Source organism: Poecilia latipinna, unplaced genomic scaffold (genome assembly GCF_001443285.1).
Source record: "Poecilia latipinna isolate Pla-1442-1.1 unplaced genomic scaffold, P_latipinna-1.0 Scaffold1191, whole genome shotgun sequence".
NCBI lineage: Eukaryota > Metazoa > Chordata > Actinopteri > Cyprinodontiformes > Poeciliidae > Poecilia > Poecilia latipinna.
The window spans coordinates 24784-47321 of NW_015113807.1; the positions used below are offsets into that span (position 1 = coordinate 24784).

The window sequence follows — 22538 nt, forward strand, 5'->3', positions numbered from 1 at the left end:
TTTTTTTTTTTTTTTTTTTTTTTTTTTTTTACAACACATCTTTGTAGTTTGCTCAGGTGTGTTTGGCGCTTCTATGCATCGCAGAGACGATGTTAGGCCATCATTATCAAAATGCGGACAAGTCGCAGCAACTAGTCAACTATGTGGAGGATTACCTGGAATGTGTGGAGTCCCTGCCTCTGGACATACAAAGAAATGTTTCTCTGCTTCGAGAAATTGATGCAAAGTATCAAGGTATCGTGTCTGCATGTTTTCGCTTTTGGTCCAGTTACGGGGGTAGAATCGGGAAGCATTGACAGCTGAGTGGAAAGGTTTGTTGAAATGGAGGAGCAGGCGCGAACCTTGCGTTCCCATTTTGTGAGAAGCTTGCCGTCCTTGCTTCTCCCCACTCTGATAAACAGTACTGTTTTGCGTTAGATGTGGCCAAACACACACCACGAAGCAAATGCTTCAGAAACAAGCACCAAATCCGCCAGCGGGAATATGTTTGTGTCCTATTGCTGTGCTACACCAGACCTCATAAACTGGAGACGGTATTTAACATTCGTTTATCGCGGCTCGCACATATAAAAGCTACGAGAAGGAGCTATATTTATCTAGAAACACCTTTCGTCAGTTGCAAAATCGGCTCAAGTATATTGCAGGAATCACGGCTGTGTAATCGAAAAATACAAACTTTCTAAGTAGAAATCCGTAATCCTGAACGCCATAAAGCTACCGGGAAGATTATCACTGAAAACAACGTTTAAACTTAAAATGTGTATAAAAAAATATAGCTTTGATGTTTCAAGTAATGCCGAAGTTAGAAACACACACTGTAGACGGGTGTGATGCTTATGAATGTATTAATTTCCCAGCGTAATCTCTTCTATGACGGTATTTACTACAATCTACAGTCTTCATCATGTGATCTGGTCCTTAAGTCTATGTAGGGGCAACCGCTAGTGCACTTCTTATTTGCTGCGAAACATTAGGCTCTTAATTTCAATAACAACGAGACAGGGAGGGCCAACATGGCTAAGGTGTTGCTTCATCACTGCAGACTGGTGAATACAAAGCACACATTACAGGAAACGGAGCCTCAGTCGTCATTGTTGCTTTGAGTCCAGGCAGGGTGCCGAGCAGACTCTACACAGAAACGTCCCCAAACGGCGCGTGTCGGGACGGATACCAACACACCGGATTGATTGTGATGGCTTATAAATCTTCGGGGACTTGAACATTTCCAACTCTCTTCTCCGTTTGCTCCTTCTATGAACCGCAGAGCAGGACAGGCTCTCCTAAACATCCCCCCACCCCCTCACAGCATCTGGGTGCCGTCATTTCCTGTAGGCAGGGAATTCATTGCGGTTCAGCCCTCCTTCTTTTCTTATTTGACCGTTCTTACTGGTAAAGTCCAGCTCCGGGTTGTCCCGTGTGTGGATGAATCTAGAGAAAATCCCCTGAAACTATTCTTCCATCTGTTGACTCCCAGGGTCCCACTTCATATGGGGACCAATGAAGACCTCTGTTTCTAATGTTGCCTCTAGAATATTTACTGAACTGTGAATGAAATATCTGCATACGGAAATTTACATTTTAGAACAACTGAAAACTTTGTTTTAATTTAGTCTAGGGTGATAACAAAGGTGTTTTAATGGAATGAAAGGTGTGCATAGTTATTCTGTAAATTCAGATTTTGGAGGTTGAGTATTGTTGCAAAAATAGACGCCCTCCTTACTTGGCAAGACCCATGTAGCTAACTGTGACCTTCATGGCTCAGGAGGTACTAGGTACTATTGCTCTTCTATGCAGTTCTGCTTGATTCACATTTCCCTTCAGTAGTCCATCTGGGATTTGTCCCATTTAGCTAAATTTCTTAGGATACATTTTATTGTTATTGTTTCAAATTTCTTTGTTTTGGCTAGAAAAGGCCTAATCCCTAATAAACAACTGTAAACCTGGTAAGATGTTCAAACATTCACATTAATTTGTATACTTGTCTTTTGCAGAGGTGCTGAAGGAGGTGGATGAAGTGTTTGAGAAATACAAAGGTGAACAGGACTCGGCTCAGAGAAAGCGGCTGCAGATCCAGCTGCAGAGGGCACTGATCCTCAGCCAGGAGCTGGGAGATGAGAAAATCCACGTAGTGACTCAGATGACCGAGCTGGTGGAAAACCGTTCCCGCCAGATGGACTCTCACTCACTCTGCCTCCAAGAGCCCAGCGAAGCTGAGCGGCTCACCACGGAGCGACGGTCCAGCATCCAGGAGTCCCCGGCCCCTGAACGTACCTCCAACCGGCGCCCGAGACGCCAGCGGAACAGTGAGAGCCGCGACTCCACCCACCTGTCTAACGGCTCCCTGGTGGATGATCCCGTGGATGAACTGCCCCTGCCCCCACCACGAGAAAAGAAGTCTAAGTCTTCAAAGAAGAAAAAACGCAAATCCAAGCAGGAGCGAGATGCCTCGCCAGTGGACTTCACCATCGACCCCAATGAGCCCACCTACTGTCTGTGTGAGCAGGTCTCTTACGGGGAGATGATCGGCTGCGATAACGACCAGTGCCACATTGAGTGGTTCCACTTCTCTTGTGTGGGTCTCACCTACAAGCCCAAGGGAAAATGGTACTGTCCCAAATGCAGAGGAGACAATGAAAAGACAATGGACAAAAGCCTGGACAAGAACAGAAAAGATCGCAGGTCCAGGTAGTGACTCACCTGGAAATCGTCTCCATCCTGAGGAAAGAACAGGTTCTGCTTCAGGAGCACAAATGAATAATTAGCTGCAGCACTTAGAAATCAAGAACTTGGATTAATGAACTGGTTCCTGCAGGCTGCTGGGAGCCAAGCGGCTTTATATGAAGTTGCCCTCTTCCACACAATTGCTGTTTATAAGATTTATTTTAGATTCAAGATTTGTTTTAATTTGAAGACAATGACAGCTTCCTTAGACTAACTTAAACCTTGTTGCTCTGGACTATTCCTGTGAAGAAAGATAATCCAGTTATTAAGTTTTGGCCGCATTTTTTTCTGTGAGGATTTTTAATAAGTTCTACCTGATCAGAATCTGTGTTGAACTCTCCTCATACATTGAATTCTAAAAGATAGCCTTAAAAGTTAAGTATGTTCATCAGAGACTCAGAATTTCATTTGGGAAAAGATTGTTGATGGGAGATTGATATAAAGTTGTTTGTGTTTTCACCATTATGTATTTTTGTTTTATACCCATTAAAACAATCAGTGGTCACTAACTTACCATTCACTTTTCATTTGCTGGGAAAAATCCCAGAGGAACCATTCTCCTAGAGTACTAAAGCTGTGCTGCTGATGCATGTTGGAATCAGTCTCCTCTTATGACTTGTAACTTAAATACAATTTTGTTAATCTTTCGATAAGAAATAATTTCTCTGTAGTTTCAATACTGAGAATTTGATGAGGTTCCCATTTGCTTTTAAAACTTTAAGAGATAAATGTTTTCAGGGAATTTTGACATTTTAATCATATTGCAAATTCTTTGACCGGTGAAAGAATAAATATTACTTTCATACTGTAAGTTTTTTATTTTACTTCTATGCCATATGCTCGGTTTCAATTTAGTTATCCATCTAGCATCAATTCACAGCAAATGTGGAACTTTACAAGTCATTTTTTCAATTGACTGAATTTAAATAATTTCAATTCAGTCATACATGCATTTCAATTAATACTTATCAAACAGTATGTTACGCTCAGTTTGTTATTCAAATTAGTTAAAGTTTCTAAGGAAACCCAGTAAAGCTTTGAGTCGTTGACCTGCAGCATTCATTCCTTCAGGAATAACACAGTGACAACAATCACTTGCTTTGTGTTGAGTTTTCAGCAATCCCTCCTACAGAGCATGCATGGAGCAATCCTCCCGTGGTCTTAATTTGGACCCTTCTAGTTTTTTTTCTCTATGCGTTTCGAGGTTGTTTTTTGTGTGTCCCGGAAACTAATGGTCTGACGTACAACCTTCCCTGCTGTCCGACCATAATGTTTTGCCACACTACTCCAAAGACCGTGGGAGGCTTAACAGGAAGAAAACCTCCAGCAGAACCAGACAGACCAGAATGCACAAGAAACGGTTTTAGTTCAAATTAGTTTTAATTTGTTAACCCTTCAGAATCCATCATCTACTTTGTTCTGTTTTGGGGACTTCTCTCCCCAGAAACAGTGGATCCTTAAGGAAACTATTAAAACCACTGAAAAAAAATCTAAGATTAAAGTCAGAAATCTTTATCTTTAGTGGCCCTAATCTTCTGCCGTAGATTCTAGTGGGTTACTGTATGAGAACAGAAGCAGAGTTCTGATTAAAGTCTTAATAATATGGAAAAAATAATATATTTTTTAAGCTGGATCTTAACTGGGTTGCAAGCTTCGACCTGCAAAGATGAGTTGTAGACAAACCAACAGTTTGTAATTTATTAAAACAAGCATTAGTCTCAAACAGAAAGTTGAATGGCTTCAAGAGATATTATCCTAAAGATCTCTGGAAAGCCTTACTTAAAGCTAATGCATTTTAGCAAAAGCTGCTCTTTCTTTGATTGTGAGTTAACTAGTGGTCAAACAAAAGAAAGTAATGTTACATTAATGACCTGGAGAGAAACAACAGGGATTGTTCTGTTCCAATGTAAGGAAATCATGGAGAACAAATAAAATGGTTATTGTCTGTAGTTTTGATTTTCATTAACATGTCAGAACATTGAATAAAGTTCGTGTTCCCCACTGCTAGGAGAGTTCTTAAAATAAAATCAAATTTCATCTGATCACTCTACAAAGCAACAACCACAAAATCAATTTTATTGCCAAAAACTGAATTTTTGTTGTAATTTATGAAAGATAAAACATTAAGCAAAAAACTTACATTAGTTGGATTTAAAATCTTTAAATTAGGAAGATTTAATGAGAAATGTGTTGTATTTGTATTTTAACAGCTGTCTAAATTAACATCACTGATGTCTCCTACTCCATGCATGAAGCCGTTGGTGAACTGGAGAGCTCCTTCAGCGGCAGACTGCTGCATCCTGGGTGCACTAAAGAGCGTTATCGGAAATCCTCCCTCCCAGCAGCTGCTACAATCTAGATCCATCACTGCTCTCAATGTGTTTACGTTATTGGAATTTGTTCAATCATTTGCAGTTTTACTCATTTTAATGACATTTCTGCTATTATTGCATCTCAGTTTCTGCACTGCACTGATATACTGCATTATAAACAGTGTGTTTACTTTTTAATATAAAATACACATGAAAATTATGTAAATTTATAAAAAGTTATACTCAGATCCACATCTCTTGGGTTGGAGTACACCATTTCCATCTCTGAGAACTATACACTGTTTTTTTGTTATATTGTACAGTATATTAATTCTGAATTTTGATATATTTTTAACACTTTTTGAACTTTTGTGTGAACCTGCATAGCTCAATGCCCGTGTTACACCTGCGTTTCCCCAGTGTGGGGCAATAAAAGACATTTTTATGCTATTAAGCTAAGCTGCAGCAGCAGTGAGTCTGTCTTTAAAAATAAACAAGCAGTTGACAAAACGTGGGTTTATTTATATATATAAACATTTCCAGATTCACAATTTATAAAGAAAACAGGAAAATGATGAGTAATATTTTCTGTTGCATAAAAATGTCTATTCTTTAAGAAAGTCACACAGCACCTTAAAGTAACAGCGGAACACTAGTTTAGAACCAACATTAATGTGTTCAGTGAGTAACGCGAGACTGAAAACATGGCAGTGACAGCAAGTGTGAGCAGATGAAGCTCTGCCTTGATGGAGGACGAACAGCCTGCTCAGCTGACCGGAGCAGGAACACCAGTGATGGGGTGAGTTTATGGCAGCAGAGTGTCCCATGCCACTGCAGCTGATTGTGAAATCATCTGCAGCACAACCGCAGCTGCAGCTGCATCAGCAGCAAGTTTGGAGTTCAAGCATGTGACAGCTTCTGCTCTAGTCGTCATCCTTTCCTCCAGTTTTGCTCAGCTGTTCATGGACATGAGGGAAAATAATGAGGTCAATTATGAAAATATAATCGGTTAAGAAACTAGTTGTACTTACATGCTGGAGGTTGGTCAAGCAGTCATTTTAAAAGGAACAGAAAAGGAAAAAGTCAACATGAATGAGAGCTCAAAAAGTCTTCAGTTTGGCCATCTAGTGGAAAAATACGGTACTGCATATACCTTAATCACATCAACCCAGTTCCAGCCTCTTGGCAGCTCCCCTTTATGGTCTGAAAGCATTAAGAATACTTTAGGAGTGGACTAAAGAATAAAGACATAGGAAATATGTGAAAAATAACTATTACCTTGGTTGTACAGCTTAAACCCTAAACTACAGTTAAGAGTCGGGGGAAAAGTCTGAATGCACATTGTTTTGCTTGCCAATATTGAATGTATTCTAAACAGAACTTAAAAATCATCTTCAGTTTCCTTTCCAAAGCAATAGCACTTTTTCTGTTTGACACTGAATGCACCATAAGCAGAAGTGGGAATGTATCATTATCATTGTTATAATATTATTCCGCATTAGTTCAGTACTAATTGCATTTTGCCACTTTACAAACCTACTACATAAACTCATGGCAGCTCTGAAGCAGCTGCAGAGATCTACAGCTCAGGTGGGACTGCAGTTGTCAGGACAACGAACGGTGATGCTGTCCACGATTCAAGCTGGGATGGTTTACATCAAAACGTGAATATATGTTAGAATGGCCTAGCCCAAGTCCAGACTTGCCTAAATCCAACTGAGAATCTGTGGCAGGAACTAAAAAATGATGTGAACAGATTTTTTCCATCCAATCTGACTTCTCCAGATTTTTCAAAAAAAAAAAGTAAAGATTTCAGTCTGTGGATGTGTAAAGGCAGACTCAGTAACACTGAATACATGGACAACAGACTTTTCTGATTTTTATCTGTAGTTACATTTTTATGCACTACATCATTTTAGAGTTGCTCAGAACTAGCTTTCATCAGTTACTCATTGCATTATTATTCATTTCCATATAAAACATGAGCGAATGTGCCACCTGTTCTGTTGATCATTCTTCTTTTCTGTGCTTTTGTGAGTTGTTCCTTCTTTTCTCTCTTCTTTGCTGCAGAGGGAGTCGTCACCTCAGTGTTGGATGTCAGGGTCTGCTACACACATAAACATTAATGTGCTATTTTTATAAAACCCCAACAGATTATATTTGGAATCTTACCATATGACGTTTGAAAAAAAACTATGCAACAAAAAAGCAAGGTTGGGAAAATGTTATCTGCTTCCTAAACTGCCTTTGCAATTCAAAAAAATGGATAAAAAACTCAAACATCTCGAATAAGTGAGCAGGTTTACTGGAACACAATCCCTGCTGCAGTCACTCTTAGAAAAACAGCAGAGGGATGAAGTTTAAGCACACTGACCACAGCATTCACAACAGGCCTGTGGTTCTCCATGAGCTCCTCCTGGTTCTCCTTTGCCCACTCAAACAGAGTGTACATCATGGCAGAGCCCAGGTTGGCCTCCACCTGCTGCTCCAGCTTCGACAGGATGAGTTGCTTTGTTTCTGCAGAGCTGTTAGCAAAAACAAACAACAGCAGACCGTCTCCTACAGTACTTTACTAGGATTTTATGTGGTAAACCAATAGATAGTAGTGATCGTAGGAACAAGGAAGGAACATGATGAGTGGTTTTAAAATAAATCATAAATAAAGATCTGAAGTGAGCGTGACAGGGAAGCACCCTGACCGGTGGGTATGACTAGAAGAGAGTGATGTCAACAGTCCATCTACTGGTTGAACTGGTTCTTGCGGTCTGCTCAGAGCTGTTCCATAGTGGAACATGAACATGACTACTATCAAAGCGGTTTTCTTTGACTGAACCCCACTGCTTGCAGCTTACATCCTGTTGTTGAAAAAGGCATCCAGGGAGATTTGTGGAGCCGTCTCTGGATACCTGTCCGGCCAGCTGATGTCCAGAATAAATGCTTTTGTGTCCTCAAGGTCTCCAACCTGTTACACAATATTCAACCAAAACGCCAAAGGTAATAATCAGGAAATGGACCATAGAAATTTCAACAAATTTGCTATGATTTGTCTGTCTAACCAAAGGTTTCTGCACTGGAACAAATGTTGTATTTCGTGACTCCAATATACACTATGTTCACAAATTGTGTTGGTATACTGAAGAATAAAATAACTAAAAATGTATACATATTGCATGTAATGCATATTAACATTTGGACTAAATCCATGGTTCTGATGTTTGAGATGGTTTGTTTCACCGGTGGATGCGCTCTTGGACATCCTGAAGTCTTCTTCTTTACTTCTTACCACGAGTTTTCTTACAAGTGAGGTCACTTTGAAGCAAAGCAATGATGGTTGCACACTTTTCTTTGAAGGCAACCGTTACTAAGAAAAGACAACAATGATTTCAAGAACATCTATTTAGGGATGAACCGATAAATTGGTCCTGATTTCCTTGATTTTAGGAGGTCAGTGTGAGACTGATCTTAACCATCAGTTCTTCTTGCTCTCTGCAATGGTCTGAACGTCAGCCACTGTTTTCTTCTGCTCTGCCATGAGGCAGAGCTGAGGTCTGCGGTTAACAACAGTCACCCCACTGTTGGTGATTTTGCTAAAATATTTAGCTACTTTTCAGAAAAAAAAAAAAAAAAAAAATCGGCAGGTCAGGCTTTTCAAAGGTCAATGATCAGCCAGAAATTTGTCATTGGTGCACCCCTAAATCTGTTTATTCTGCAGCACATAGTCTTACTAGGTAGTCAAAACAAAATTTCACCAGGGTTTTGTTTATGTGCTGGTGATATAACTATAAATGAGTGAAGATTGCTAATCATTTTTTGCTTCTTGAAGCTTAAAAAGCTGCACAATAACAAATATACATCAAAACATGCTGAACAATAACCTGAAGGTGTTCTGAATTGCCAGTACTTGAACTAAAGTTGCAGAGCTTATAAAGTACAACATTTGAGTCACTGAGAGTGCAGGAGCCAGTGAAGGGAACAGAGCAGAGGATGGTACCCACCCTGAACTGGAAGGAAACTGGACTGATCTCCTTGAAGCACTCATCTCCTTCATAGATGGAGCGAAGAGCTTCCAGCTCCATCTTGGAGAAAAAATAGGACAATAATTTTATATCATATCTGCAGCAGAGCAGATAATCTGAAAATGTGACTTTTTTTTTTACCAAAACAGCAACACAATGTTGCAGAATAATAATGTTGAAACACGACTCATGTTTCTGTAGATGTCGAATTACGGTAAATGCCAGCAGCAATCTGCCCTTAACTTCATTAACAAAGGTGATAACGTCCTGTGGTAGACCTTTTCTGGCTAGTTCTAATCAGCAGAGCTTTGCTAACAGCTAACCTGTTTGCTTTCTGACGCTCCACTGTATTTGTACAGTTTTAGCATCTAGCTGCTAACAGCAGCTAGCCTCCAGCTGCTTCATACCTCCTGATCCTCGTTAGCTGTCATGTTGCTCCTTCGGCTTCTACGTCATATGGTCCACGCGCACAGTTTCACTCTATAATAGATTCAGTTAGCAACACATTGCAGTCTTTACACCGTCACTAGTAACCGTATCTGATAATGTTAGAACTTCCCAAGCCGGGTGCAATCAGGAGACCCACATGACAGCGCACGCATGCGTAGTTGAATGCACATGGCTGGGACGTCGAGTTTTACCACAAAAATAGAGAAATGGATTTTACGCCACTATTTCAGACCTGTGAGAACACTGTTGCAGTAATCAATGCGACTAAAGATAAATGCATGGATGAGTTTCTCTAGATCTTATTGGGACATTAGTCCTCTAATCCTGGAAATGTTCTTCTGGTGATAAAAGGCCGACTTTGAAACTGCATGACCTAAACATAGACACCAGATGGCGCTAAAAGCTTTAATTTAAAGTGGTCATGTTCAGAAAGCCTGGACTAATTAATGCGCAGAAATTTAACAATTATTTAAAGTCAACAATGCAACTTTCTCAAAATAGTTGCTGATATTTAAGTTGTTTTTAAATGTGGCAATTAATTTAATTGATTTCAAGCAAGAAGTACAAATTGTTTCATTGACATAAAACGGATACAATGTTTGTTATGAAATACACTTTGTTTGATCAGCTGTGAACAGCTATTTTTGAGTTCAGCCATGGATTCTCTGTCAGACTGAACTCTGGGCTTTGACTAGGCCACTCCAGAACAACCACCTTGTTGTCTTCAAACCATCTGTGTACAGCTTTAGCTGGACGCTTTGGCTCGTTGTCTTGTTTTAAATAAATATTATCTTAAGTTGTAGTTCTCCATTAGAAGATAGGAACTAATTGTTCATAAGAATTTCTCTAAATTTTGCATTCATTTTACCTTCTACCTTTACAAACCTTTCACCTGGTAAAAAATGTTCCAGTGACATGATGATGATCTTTGCAGTGGAGATGTTCTGCTTGTATTTGATGTTCATCAAACATTGTCTGATCACCAAAAAGCTTCATTTTGGTCTCAAAAGACCAGAGAACTTTCTTCTGTTGGATCATGGAGTTTCCTTAAGATTGGAACTGACTTTTCTTTAACAGTGACTTCCTTAATGCTTCCCTCCCATAATGCTTTGACTCAAGAGATTTCAAACCAACTGAATTTGCCCTGACCTTCCAACTTTAAAATAATTCAGTTTGCTCTGCATGTCCACCAGATAATAGGTCAACATTCAATGACTATTTCTTTATTTTTCCATTTCAGAGGCACCAGTTTCTAGCAATGTCATATATGGCTGTTTTCTGTTCAATCAGAGAACACACTGGATGTTGTTTGACTCTGAGAAGTGCTCCAAATCTTTGCCATCTCTTTCATGCAGTCTCAGTGGAACCCCTTCCCACCCATTTATGGTATGTACAATTATCCTTCCCTGCTCACAGTCTTCCTCATCAACCAGCTCCTTAACTCTAGATTCCCAGTGTGCCTTTGCTCCTCCTCCTCTTCCTGTAATCCCAAACCCATTGACCTGGAGATACATCACTTAGACAGCCAAGGTTGCCAGATTTCTACCAGGGAGTCAGGATGGTCTACAATAATTTAAACTACCTCGCCTGTTCTGTTTCCAGCTGCAGAAATCTGCAACTTTGCTTCATTTGAGGTGACAATCATGACAAAAACTCCTTCCCCACTGGTTGACATCTCAGGTGGACTGATTAGCAAATCACCTCACTCCACCCATTGCAATAAATGTCCTTTCATCCGTGCTTTAGAATAATCTCGGAAAAGAGTTTGTAATTTTATTTTTAATCTGGTTTACAGAAGGATTTGGCCTAGGCAAAGAAATGATTCCTGACTCTACAAATCAGTCATAAACCTCCAGCTTCACCTTTAGAACTCAATACAATTGACTTTCTCCTGACCAAGGCAGTTAAAAAGGGTTTTATGATAGGCATATTCAGCAACCCACCTTCTTCTGTCAACTCTGTCAGTACAATAGTGTCAGCAAATACTCAGTCAAAAAGAGTTCCAATTAAAGACCTGTTAGCTCCACACAGTTCAGATACTCCTAGTATTAACAGCATCATTAAGTTAATGACTTTTCTTATCATAAGCAGATATTGATCATGCCATCACTATCATCCATTTGGCAGATCATGCTGTCTCTCCAAAGTAGACTTCACCAGCACTTTTATCCATTCACCCAGACATCTGGCACTTCTTCCAAGTTTTTTGGAGGGGTGCCTAGTACTTTTCAGAGTGAGTTAATTTTGTCTAATGCATCCTTAGATGTATTTTAATTGTCTTCTTAATGTTTGATGCTATTTCAAAAGCATCTGGAACTGAAGCACCAAACTTCGAGAAGATTGTGTTGACAGTGGCAGGAGTTCATCCTGTAATCGGTGGGTTGCTGGCTTGATTCCTGCTCTGTCCATCTTCAATGAAGAAAAAAAGGCAACTTATATTATACTATTAAAAAAAATCTGTATCTAGACACTCTGGACACCAAAAGCTTGTTTTTTTTTTTCAATAACAATAAACATATCCTCTTTTGATTTTTTTTTCATTAAGGTACAGCAAAAACAGGCAGATGAGAGGAATATTGGAAAAAAAAAATATTGATGTAGAGCATACATGTGCGCAGTAGATAAAAGCATCAGGCATCTGAAGAAAAATGTTTTACAACTTTTTGTGAACGTGTAACTTCCCCTGGGGTTTTTCTGGTTCTACTAGTAGCAACTCATACACATATATATATAAAAAGAATAGATGGGCTTTGTAGTGACTAAAGATGAAATTTTCTTCAACAAAATTTCATCTTGTTGAAGAAAGTCCTGACTACAGTAGAAAGGAGATTTTTAGAGAGAAGAATACACATTTTCTGGATACTTGGACATTGACCTTGTTGCTCTAAAGCCACTTTGTGGCTAATTTGGTGCTACGGTTATTAGAGTAAAACAGAATGTACTCCTGGATCAGTGCTGATCAGAGAATACACTCTTTTTTGAGTGCATTCTCTGTTCTCTCAATCTTAATTGTGACAAATGGCACAAGAGCCAGATTCTGGTTCTGGTTCTGCTGGAGGTTTCTTCCTGTCAAAGGGGAGTTTTTTCTCTCTACCATTGCTACATGCATGCTCAGCTTGAGGGATTGCTGTAAAGTCAATGATACAATGTAAGTGATTGTCCACTGTACCAACATAGTCAACCAGGAGTGAATGCCAGATAATCTTATTTAAGCAAAACTGAACTTGTCTGCATTATTTGATAACTATGATTAATTAGCATGGGTATATGATTATTATTAATTTTTTTAAAGGTTTTATTGACTCTAGTGACCAATATTAGATAGTGAATTGATAGGAAAGTGTGTAATGAGAGAGGAGGAAGACATGCAGCAGAGGTCATCAGGCCAGGACTCAAATCTGTGACATCAAGGATCAGAGCCTATTATTAACCAATTATCCACAACTGTTATTTTACATATTTCCAAAGTGATGATCGAAAAACTGGTTCAGGCATCTAATGTAAACTTGATAGCAGGACATGAAAACAAGATGTCTTAAAGCTGCAGTATGTAACTTTTATAGAAAATATTTGTTGAAGTTGTCACCATGTTCTGACAGTACTCCCAGTGCTAACTAAAAACAACCAATCAGAGCCTGAAGGTGCTGGCAGTCACAATCTCATGTGGCGCTGCTCACACCCCTCCAGTATCTGCCAAGGCAGATACTGTTTAGGCTAGTTAGCATAGCCTAAACAGCAATATTTTCACAGATTATCTCTCTCACTACATACTGTCAAGACATGGTGACAGTTTTAACAAATATGTAAAAAAACATATTCTTGATAAAGGTTATATACTGAACCATTAATGCATGTGTATGACACTGTTCCCAGAGTAAGCAAAAGGCTTGGAAGAATAATACTTATTATACAACCTTATGATGATATTTTAGAGGTTGTCTGTCCTCCTCTGTGTTCTAACAATGAGTCAGTGTGATGAAGACAGTCAGATGAGAGAGAATGAAGGGCGACACATTACTGTCAAAGAAGAGGCCCAATTAGCTAGGACTGATCTATCCATTCTACAATTCAGAGAGAGAGAAGTACTTGCCAGAATTAATTAAGACTCTTACTCATCAGATGAATGTTTTGAAATAACTTTGAAAGTGATCATAAAGAGTATTTTTAATAATGTGGGCACAATACAACTGACTAAAACAACTATGGTTTAGTGAGTAGAGTACCAGTCATCTTGCAATTAGAAACTAGAAATTCCATCTTTCTTCTATCACATGTTGATGCTTCCCAGGGCAAAGCATGTGGTAATAGTGTGAATAGCTTACAGGATCCTTATAATTATTGACCCACTATTTTGGATATTCTTCTTACTTTCCCATACACAGAATAACTCTTCACCCACAACTAAGTGCTATTTAGAAGAGCAGTTAAGCTAACAGGCATGTTTCTGGTTGACAGGAGGAAGCCAGAGTATCCAGAAAAAAATGCTGCATGAACCAGGAGAACATAGAAACTCCACTCTAAGAGATATGAAATTGAAATACTACTGAAAACCTCCAGTAGCAACACCACTGTCATGATTTGTTTGTTGGGGGCAAGTGGTGAAACTAGACTCTCATACAAGGAGTGGTCAGAGGTGGGCAAAGTTTTATCCGGGTGTTCATCTACTAAGAAAGTAAAATGTTTCTCTAACCTGATGTCTAAAGAACATGCTTTCTTGACAACTTTATCCCTCTACTTAGCATTGCCATACATCTGCCTTCTCTCAGTTATAAGGGTCATGCTCTGTGGTTTGATCTAAAATGACCAAAGAAAGTTTCTTATTATCAGTCTTCAGATTCCCAATGAAACCTCTGTAAAATATGAGTTGCAGTTTAAAGTAGCACCTCTGCCAGAGCTTTTTATTTAGCATAGATTTTCCTCAATATCCTTTAGAGGAAAGAGGAAGTGCATTCCTAACAAACCTACCTTTTAGCAATAATCACTCCCTCTGTGTTTTTATTCATATATGAATATTATCCTGATAGAACCAGACATTTCTTCAGATTCTGCGTCTCTGCTCCTCCAACCAGACAGTTACACAAATGGGGATGTGAGCAATCAACCAAATGACCTGTCCAGACACACTCCTCAAAATAGGTCATGAGTACATGGCAAGCCATTAGTATCAATAATAAGCGGTATGTTAACTTCTTGTTCTAAACCATAAATAGTGGGATAAAAAAATTTTTCTGTGTAAATACATTGTGAATTTCAATACAATGTGTGGTGGCCTAAATAGCGTACGGTATAATCATGTAAAAAAATGTGCTGTGGTGGTAAATAAGGTGTAGAGGGATTTTATGCATCGTCATGCTAATTACAGTTCAGAACAACATGTTATTATTGATAATGATGGCTTGCCATACACTGGTATGCCTATTGCACGTGTTGCCTTGCTCATGGACAGAACGATGATCATAAATCATGTCTGTCTTTGTCTTTTACAGTGACCAAGTGTTTCCCTATATCAAGTGTGTTGACCTTTAAATCACCTTGGGTGAGACTGAGGTAGAGCAGTCAACGCTGCTCTATCCACTCCTCCAGGTCTGCACCTGTTAGGGGACCCAAATGCAGATCATGGTCATGTCATGGTGAACATTTTATGAATATTACAAATGCATAAGGAAGTAGCAGGGAAATTGGTAACAGTTGTGAATCTGTGAGGGAACAGGATGATGTGACAACATATAGACTGAACACAGGTTCTGGATAGAAAACAGCTGGAGCACAGCTCCCTTCCACCAGCATGCTTCCATTCCCTAGAACGTCCAGGCTCCTGAGCCCCAGCTTCCACATGCTTATCTTCAGACTCTTTTCATCATACCTGCATTATGGACACCGTGTTCCCTGAACTAAGCTGGGTGGGAATGTCCTGTCTTGTCATACCACTGCACACTTTAAAAGCCCTGTGAGATGTCTAACTTATTGGCATTCTCTTTCTGAAATGTTCCTCTAAATCATCATATCCTCTCTGTTTTCATAAGGATGTCTTATAAAATTAGTTTCTGCAGTAGCCAGATAGTAATTACCTATTACAGTGAGCCATTGATCTTCATTGCCAGACATCTGCCAGTCAAATTAATGTACTGCAGTCTGCAGTGAGGTATTTTATATTCTTTGTATGCCATCCATCAGAACACACCATATAAGTGGTAATTATTGTACAGCAGGAGGCAGATACAAGGCCGTTATCATCTTCTCCCTGTTCTTAATTAACTTATCCACTCAGCACAAGATTTCTGGCCTAAAGGGCAAATTGTCAATTGGTTGAGGGAAGCATTTCTTCTCTGGAGATGTGATACTTCAAATAAAGCTCTCCCACACCAGCATTGCTCAGAATAACTCTTTGTTTCTCTGTTATGTTTTGGAGAAAAAGAGCTTGTGGGGGAGCTTTGTTGTTGTCTCTAAGCAGGAGAAGGGTTAATGTTAGACCTTCTGGTGGTTGGGGGATCCAGCTAAGTGCTGATTTACAAAGCTGGGCCTGTGCTTTCAGAAGTGTGTCACTCTCCCTGGTCTGCTAATAACATAAGCAGAAAGGACGGAAATGTTTGACTGTATTTTACATACACAGGATGTCACGTGCACATTTGATTCCTCTTCTGAAAGAGCAAAGCAGACACACAGAACTCTGGGAAAGCCGATGGCCTGTATGACTGAGGCATTTTTTGCAGGCTAATGTTTTTTTTTTTTTTTTTTTCCCCAATTGCACAGTTTTGTACTTGAATGATGTGAGATTTCATTAAAGCAGTGTTAGAATATTTTCCTTCTGCTCACAACTGTTCAGAATCTGTTAGCTTCTAATCGACTGTTAGAGTTCTGCAGTATGATTCAGTGGCTCAGGATGTCACTGCAGATGAACCCTGCCTTTGGTGGAGTTCTGTTAACTGTTTCCTGTTGAACAGCTACTGGGTGCAGCCACAGTGCACAGCTTCCTGTTGCCTTATTGTTGCATAGGCTGGAAAGCTGATACACAGACTAGATGTGGAACAGTGAAGATGTAAAGAGTAGATAGACTACTTATGTATGGACGACCTTATGTATCCACTGTCCAAAGAAACGGGCAGTCGTAAAGTAAAAAGGAGACTGCAGGAAGGGTGAGGAGGTCAAGCTCTGATGAGACTCTATCACAGTTTGACTGTATAAGAAAGAAAGTCAAACCAGTATACTAAATGATTGGACTATTCCCTTAGGCTGCTGACCTTAGAGCTTCTGTATTTGACAGTTAGTATATAACACACTTTATGGATGAAAAACACAGCTTGAATTGAATACAGAAAAATATAAATTTCAGAAGAGTCTTCAACTTAAAATAACTACTAAAGTGACTGTATTTAGCATATTTAAATGTGTAATCGAACTAAATAAATATTTAGTTTAACTACATATTTTGTTTGGAGCTAGATAGCTTGCTCACTAAATATTTAGTTTATTTAGCTTACCAACTAAACATTTAGTTGGTATACTAGATATTTAGTTTGATGCTAAATATTTTGCTTATAAATATTTAGCTTATATGTTAATCAGACTGAGTGGAACAGTGTTATTCATAGTCTTCCTAACTATAGTTAGAAAACTTTAGTTAAGCTTTCTAACTAAATATCGAGTTAAATTTAAAACTGACATTTATGAATGACGTAGTGAAAACATGACTTTTCTTCTCTTATGAAAGGCTAAATGACCCAAATTGTTAATGTTAACTTTACAGACGTCACCCCATACATAGTCCACCAGTTCTCTGTATTCAGCTTCTTGTCTGTCTCTGATCCACCTGACAACTGCTGTCATCTCAATTGTAAAGCACTATAATTTTTTTCTGCAGTGGATTTTCCATTATGGTTTTGACCACTAACACATCCACAAGAATTGGATAACAGACAAAGAGATAGCACCTGATGATATAACAGAAAGTAATTTCCTGACGCATGAACTGGAGCCCTGCTCTGGTTTCCCTCCACACATTTGCTTCCTCTGCTGACATGAAAGAGGAGGCTGCTTGGGACAGTTCACCTAAACTCCTTTGTTTTCTACAGATACTAAACCCACATTAAAATAACGTTCAAAAGCCAGCCTTATTAAGTTACTCATCAGTTGCACCAGCTTTATCCATGCTTAATAAATAAATCCTTCAAATGTATTTTGCTCTGTATGTTTTCTGAATGATAAATTGGTGAAATTGTCCTCTTTTAGGGGCTTAATCATCCTGCATGTCAAATGAACACCTCCAGATCCTCCTACTGGTATATCCCAGCTTTCCGCTAATTTAACATGAATGTCTTTCAGCAGAAATTGTACATAAACAGCTTGTGGATCCCTGCTGAAACAGATGCTACTTACAGTATCTTGTGTCAAACAAACCAGCTTAGAGGGATGCTTTCTGTAATGGCAGAGTATCTGTTCACTCAAAAGGCCTCTTGACAGCTTCATCATCGCCCCCTCACACCACGTAAGCCAACATTTAAGTGTTCCTGTAGTGTTTTAAAGATAGGCGTTTTTTAAATAAATGCATACTAGCAAATAAACAACTGCTGGAGTTTTCTTTGGAGCTTTTGTTTCATTGTGTTGCTGCTATTATTTCTTGCTTGTCAGAAATGTGTTATTTTGCTTTAAGATAAAATATTTGCACTTTTCTTTGTTTATTCTTTTAAAAGAAAGAGGTCCAACTAAATATCTGCAACATAAGAGACTAAAAGGCTATGTAATTAAATCAATGGCTAAACTTCAATTTCCTTTGAAGACTAATTTATACTATTCTTTGAATTGTCACCTCAGCTTGGTGGTGGGTTTGTATGCTCTCATGTAAACTGGTCACAATGGAGGAGTCAGACTGAATGTGAGAGACTAAGGGTCTTTCTAGATCTAAAGCTGTGTTTAGTTGTGGAACTTATCTTCAATGCTTGTCTTCAACACAGTGTTTGTGGTTGAACTGGTGGGTTGCCAGCCCAATGACTAAATATAGTTTAAAGTACTTTGGAATCCACTGGATAAGTGCTATCTATACAAATACAAGTCATTTAACTATACTTTTCCACAACTTTTTCTCTCATTTGCTTTAATTGTGTACTTAGTCTTCATGCTGTAATGGTAGCCATGCATACTGTAGTGAAAGGACCTGCCAAACACAATCACTTAAGACACACTCACTGCACTCAGGTGATCTCGATTCAACTCACTGTGACACTACTAACACCAGTTGGCTGGACCTCTGTAGAATTAGGTCAAACACTTTAAAGGGGGTGAATATTTATATAATCACTTGTTTTATGTTAAATATTTCAATTTAATCATCATTATTTTGTAGAACTTACTATTTATTTTAACATTAAAGGATATTTTGTAAACTTTGTATCTAAAAAAAACTACATTTTGTTGTTGATTGATTTGTAAAAGCTATGAAAAGGTAAAATTATCCAAAGGGTATTTTTCATAGGCACTGTATTGGGTTGTTTAGCCTGTTATGTCCCTGGCTCCGATGCTGCTGGCCCAACAGATGATGTTCTTTCCACAACAGACTTACTGATGATCTGCAGCATCTTCCTGCAAACCTTGAAGGATCTTAGCTTCCTCCACACTGCTCTGTTCCATCTTATAGATGCTCCACTGTTGCCCAGATGAACACCGAGGTATTTATATTCCTCACCTACCTCAACTTCTTCTCCAAGGATGGAAATAGGGGTTGACCTGACCCTGTTTCTCATGAAATCAACAAAAATCTCCTTTGATTTCTTTAAATTCAAGATGAAATGACTATTTCCACATCATGACACAAAGCGTTCTACCAGCTCTGTGAACTCAGCCTATTGTCTCTGATACACCCAACAACTGCAGATTCATCTGAGTATTTCTGTAGATGACAGAAGTTGGATCTGTGCTAGAAGTCTGAAGTGGTGACAGTACAGTGCCCTGTGGTGCTCCTGTGTTGCTGGGTGAGTCTTCAAGGCAGGATGTCTTCCACAACACTGGTAGGGTTGTGGAAAACATGTAGATCTTTCAATGAATATCTATCACTATCACTGAATAACCTAGAGCTATTCACATCATTAAGTTCCAGGATACTCTCAGGAACATTTCTAACCACACAGGCAGATGTGTGGTTAACTGTAGAATAATTGACCAAGCAGTTGGTTGAAAACTCCTCATGGATTACTTTTCATCAAGTGAGGAATCAGTTGACTGAGCTCCACAGCACAGGTGTGATTATTGTCAGGCTGCAAGAACCACCAAGAACAGAAATGCATAGGAAATTATGTAAAAATGGCAGAGATGATATCAATTGTTTGTACTACTCAAAAATAAATAAGAATCTAATGTAAATCAGAGGTGACTGGTTAAGTGGCTGCAGCATCTGCTCAGCTAAAATGTATTTAAGAGAAATGCTGATCAAGAATCAATATGGGTGAGATGAGTTTCCATAATCTGTCTGCAGTTCATTGATTCATATTCTCTCAGAGATTGGTGCTAATCAAAGCTATGAAACAAATGAGTCCATTAAAAGAGTGCTGTGAAGGCTCTCCATTATAACTGTATCTCTAGCTTCAAGTTGATATTATCTGATGGAAACCATGCCTTTCATGTCTCCTGATTTCCTCACTTGTTATTAACACACAGAGGATTGAGTGCTGGTGCTAAAGTATTGCTCATTTAATGTACGAGGAGAAGCATTTAACTTCTTTTTAAGATGAGGAATGATGACTGAAAACAGCTAATAAAACGGGTCCCTGAATGCCCACAATTAAAAACTGTGGAATGGTCAGAGGGCTTGTACACCCATGTAATCTGTAATAATCATACTCTATACTAATAGACCTCAAGCAGCAGGATAAACAACTGCTATTCTAGAGGGCCTGGTGGATTTGCCAGCTAGTCTTATAAAACACTAGTTTATAATGAAAATCTGCAAAAACTTAATTTTCTTTATATTAAGCAAACACCATATAAACAGACTGGAACCTAACCAGCATATAATGATACTAATGATATTTATGAAGCTCAAAGCCTTCCATGACTTTTTTCACTCAGCCAGGATCTGTCTGGTCTGGTGGAGTGGGAGCAGTCTGCAGGGCTTCACTGTGCAAACAAGAATTATCTTGGTGAGACATGGAATTGACTGATTGATTTATACTGATCAATAAATGTTATTATTAACCACACAGTAATAACCTAAGCATTACAACATGCGTGTGTGTGTGCGTGTGTGTGTGTGTGTGTGTGTGTGTGTGTGTGTGTGTGTGTGTGTGTGTGTGTGTGTGGGGTTCGGGGATAAGGGGGTATGTGTGTGTGTGTCATCCCAGTAGTTCATGGTCCTCTGTTCCTCTTAAGTACCTTTTTCTGCCTTTGTCCTCTCCTGTTATCTTTTCTCAGGTTTGAAGGTTTTGGGGTCTGTTGCCTTTAAGTACACTGTAACTTTATTCTATGATGATGTTGAAATTAAAGCGAGTTTTATTTTTCCCATTTGAGCAAAATTTATTTCATAAACATGTTTCAAATATTTCATAGTTTCAACCAGGATGTATTAAATTAAATTTTGGGCTGATATATGGATATCCAATATAAGTATTGCTGTTGCAGTAGACTTATATATTTACTGTTTGATCTGGTTCTTGACATTGCTTCTCTGCTTCAGTTAAATACCCCACATCCTGTACAGCATCTCTGACAGATGGTTTAAATCTATTAATGTGGAAACACAGTGGGTTCCATTGGTGTTTCAACCAATTCCTTGTTGTTTATTCATGTTTGTTAGGTGTTACGATACTCCGTCCTTTCTTTGTGTGGAATGTTGGTAGAATGCTGTTCCCATGAGTTCAGCTTTGTTCTTTTTGCAGTTGAATTTAGTTTCCTTAGACTAGCATTGTTCTTTTCTCCTTGATTTTTAGTTTTTTGTGTTTTAGTTCAACTCCCTTGTGTTAATTCTCTTTTCCTAAATTTCTCTACTTGCATTCTGCTACAGCTGTTCCTCATTGCCTCTGATTATTTCATCTGGTTTCTTTGTCACAAAGGTTCTTCCACACCATCAGCTTTAGAGTTTCCCTCAGCTTCTCATGCTCCAGAGGTTCTCACTGCACAGCCTTTAGTATCAGCACCATTATCTACTTTTCCTGTAACAACACAAATATCTTCATCGTCTTTAACTCCAGCTCTGTCTTTATCATTGTCATCATCTCAACCTCCCGTTCAGTTACCAATCTCACCTGCACAGTATTTAAGAACTCCTCTTCCACCTTCTGTGGCTCATCTTCAACCTCACAGTCCCCATCTCTGAGGGGTTCAAGGATGACCCATTTCAGATTCCTTAAGAATAGTTTTCCTTTTTCTCCTTTTTCTGAGTTTCCGAAGAGGGTCTGGGACAATTTGCCTCCAGGTGGACCTGAACACACCTATCTCTGTCGTTTACTGTGTCAACTTGTGACTAAGCACAAGTTGACACAGTGCTTAAGTCACACACCTCTGAGTGATTTGGAAGGTGCTCTTACAACCACAGAATTTTCATGTACAAATACCGATTTCACCATATTTATACTGTAAAATTCTTTCAACCACAGCTGCAGTTATTTTATTGTAAATTTAAAGGATTTTTTTTAAAGTGTGGATTAAGAAAAGGGTATCATGATGACGAGACTAAAATTTAATTAATTAGAGTATATCTCTCCTCTCTTTCTTGCCTTTCTGCCATCTTCCCGGTTTAAGACATTATTAGACTCAATACAAGTCCTCCTAACAATCTGTCACTCTGTTAAGGCCAAAGGTGATTTGTGAATATTTTATCTTACTGAAGTAAATTATAAGAAAAATCTTAGAATTTTCCAAATGTAATGTCACTAGGAGATACTTTTAGTGTTAGGATTCTTTCAGAAAACAGGCCCTGAAAAAAGCAGTGCAGAAAGGTTAGGCCAGGTCTAAATACGGCTGCAAATCAAGGCCAAATCATCAGTTCTGCTCATATGCTTTCTTATTTTTCTCAACACTGCTTCATTGTCTGTGTTGCTTTTACTCTTTAGATGTG

At 38.9% G+C, this 22538-nt stretch overlaps 2 protein-coding genes across 3 annotated transcripts; one reads left to right on the top strand and one right to left on the bottom strand.

Annotated features, from left to right (window-relative positions):
- Positions 1-20: 20 nt before the first annotated feature.
- On the top strand, positions 21-3230 carry ing2 (inhibitor of growth family, member 2). The gene is made up of 2 exons (XM_015053663.1): positions 21-234; positions 1992-3230. Exons 1-2 carry the CDS (start codon positions 90-92, stop codon positions 2687-2689), a joined length of 843 nt encoding a protein of 280 aa, XP_014909149.1. The 5' UTR covers positions 21-89; the 3' UTR covers positions 2690-3230.
- A 2387-nt stretch (positions 3231-5617) lies between these two features.
- rwdd (RWD domain containing 4) lies at positions 5618-9674 on the bottom strand. Of its 2 annotated transcripts, none has more exons than XM_015053665.1 (8): positions 9457-9674; positions 9029-9109; positions 7886-7995; positions 7408-7558; positions 7032-7140; positions 6187-6236; positions 6065-6067; positions 5618-5989 (listed from the first exon to the last, which is right to left on the bottom strand). In XM_015053665.1, exons 1-8 carry the CDS (start codon positions 9478-9480, stop codon positions 5957-5959), a joined length of 561 nt encoding a protein of 186 aa, XP_014909151.1. In that variant the 5' UTR covers positions 9481-9674; the 3' UTR covers positions 5618-5956. The 2 variants fall into 2 exon arrangements, with proteins under 2 accessions (XP_014909151.1, XP_014909152.1); XM_015053666.1 differs by having other exon boundaries at positions 7032-7137; positions 9457-9673.
- Positions 9675-22538: the final 12864 nt, after the last annotated feature.

Coding starts and splice junctions, on each gene's coding strand:
- ing2 (XM_015053663.1), top strand. CDS start 90: ATGTTAGGCCATCATTATCAAAATGCGGACAAGTCGCAGCAACTAGTC. Junction 235..1,991: donor AATTGATGCAAAGTATCAAG/GTATCGTGTCTG, acceptor TGTCTTTTGCAG/AGGTGCTGAAGGAGGTGGAT.
- rwdd (XM_015053665.1), bottom strand. CDS start 9,480: ATGACAGCTAACGAGGATCAGGAG. Junction 7,996..9,028: donor CAGTTTCCTTCCAGTTCAGG/GTGGGTACCATC, acceptor ATTGTGTAACAG/GTTGGAGACCTTGAGGACAC. Junction 7,559..7,885: donor GCCTTTTTCAACAACAGGAT/GTAAGCTGCAAG, acceptor TTTTGCTAACAG/CTCTGCAGAAACAAAGCAAC.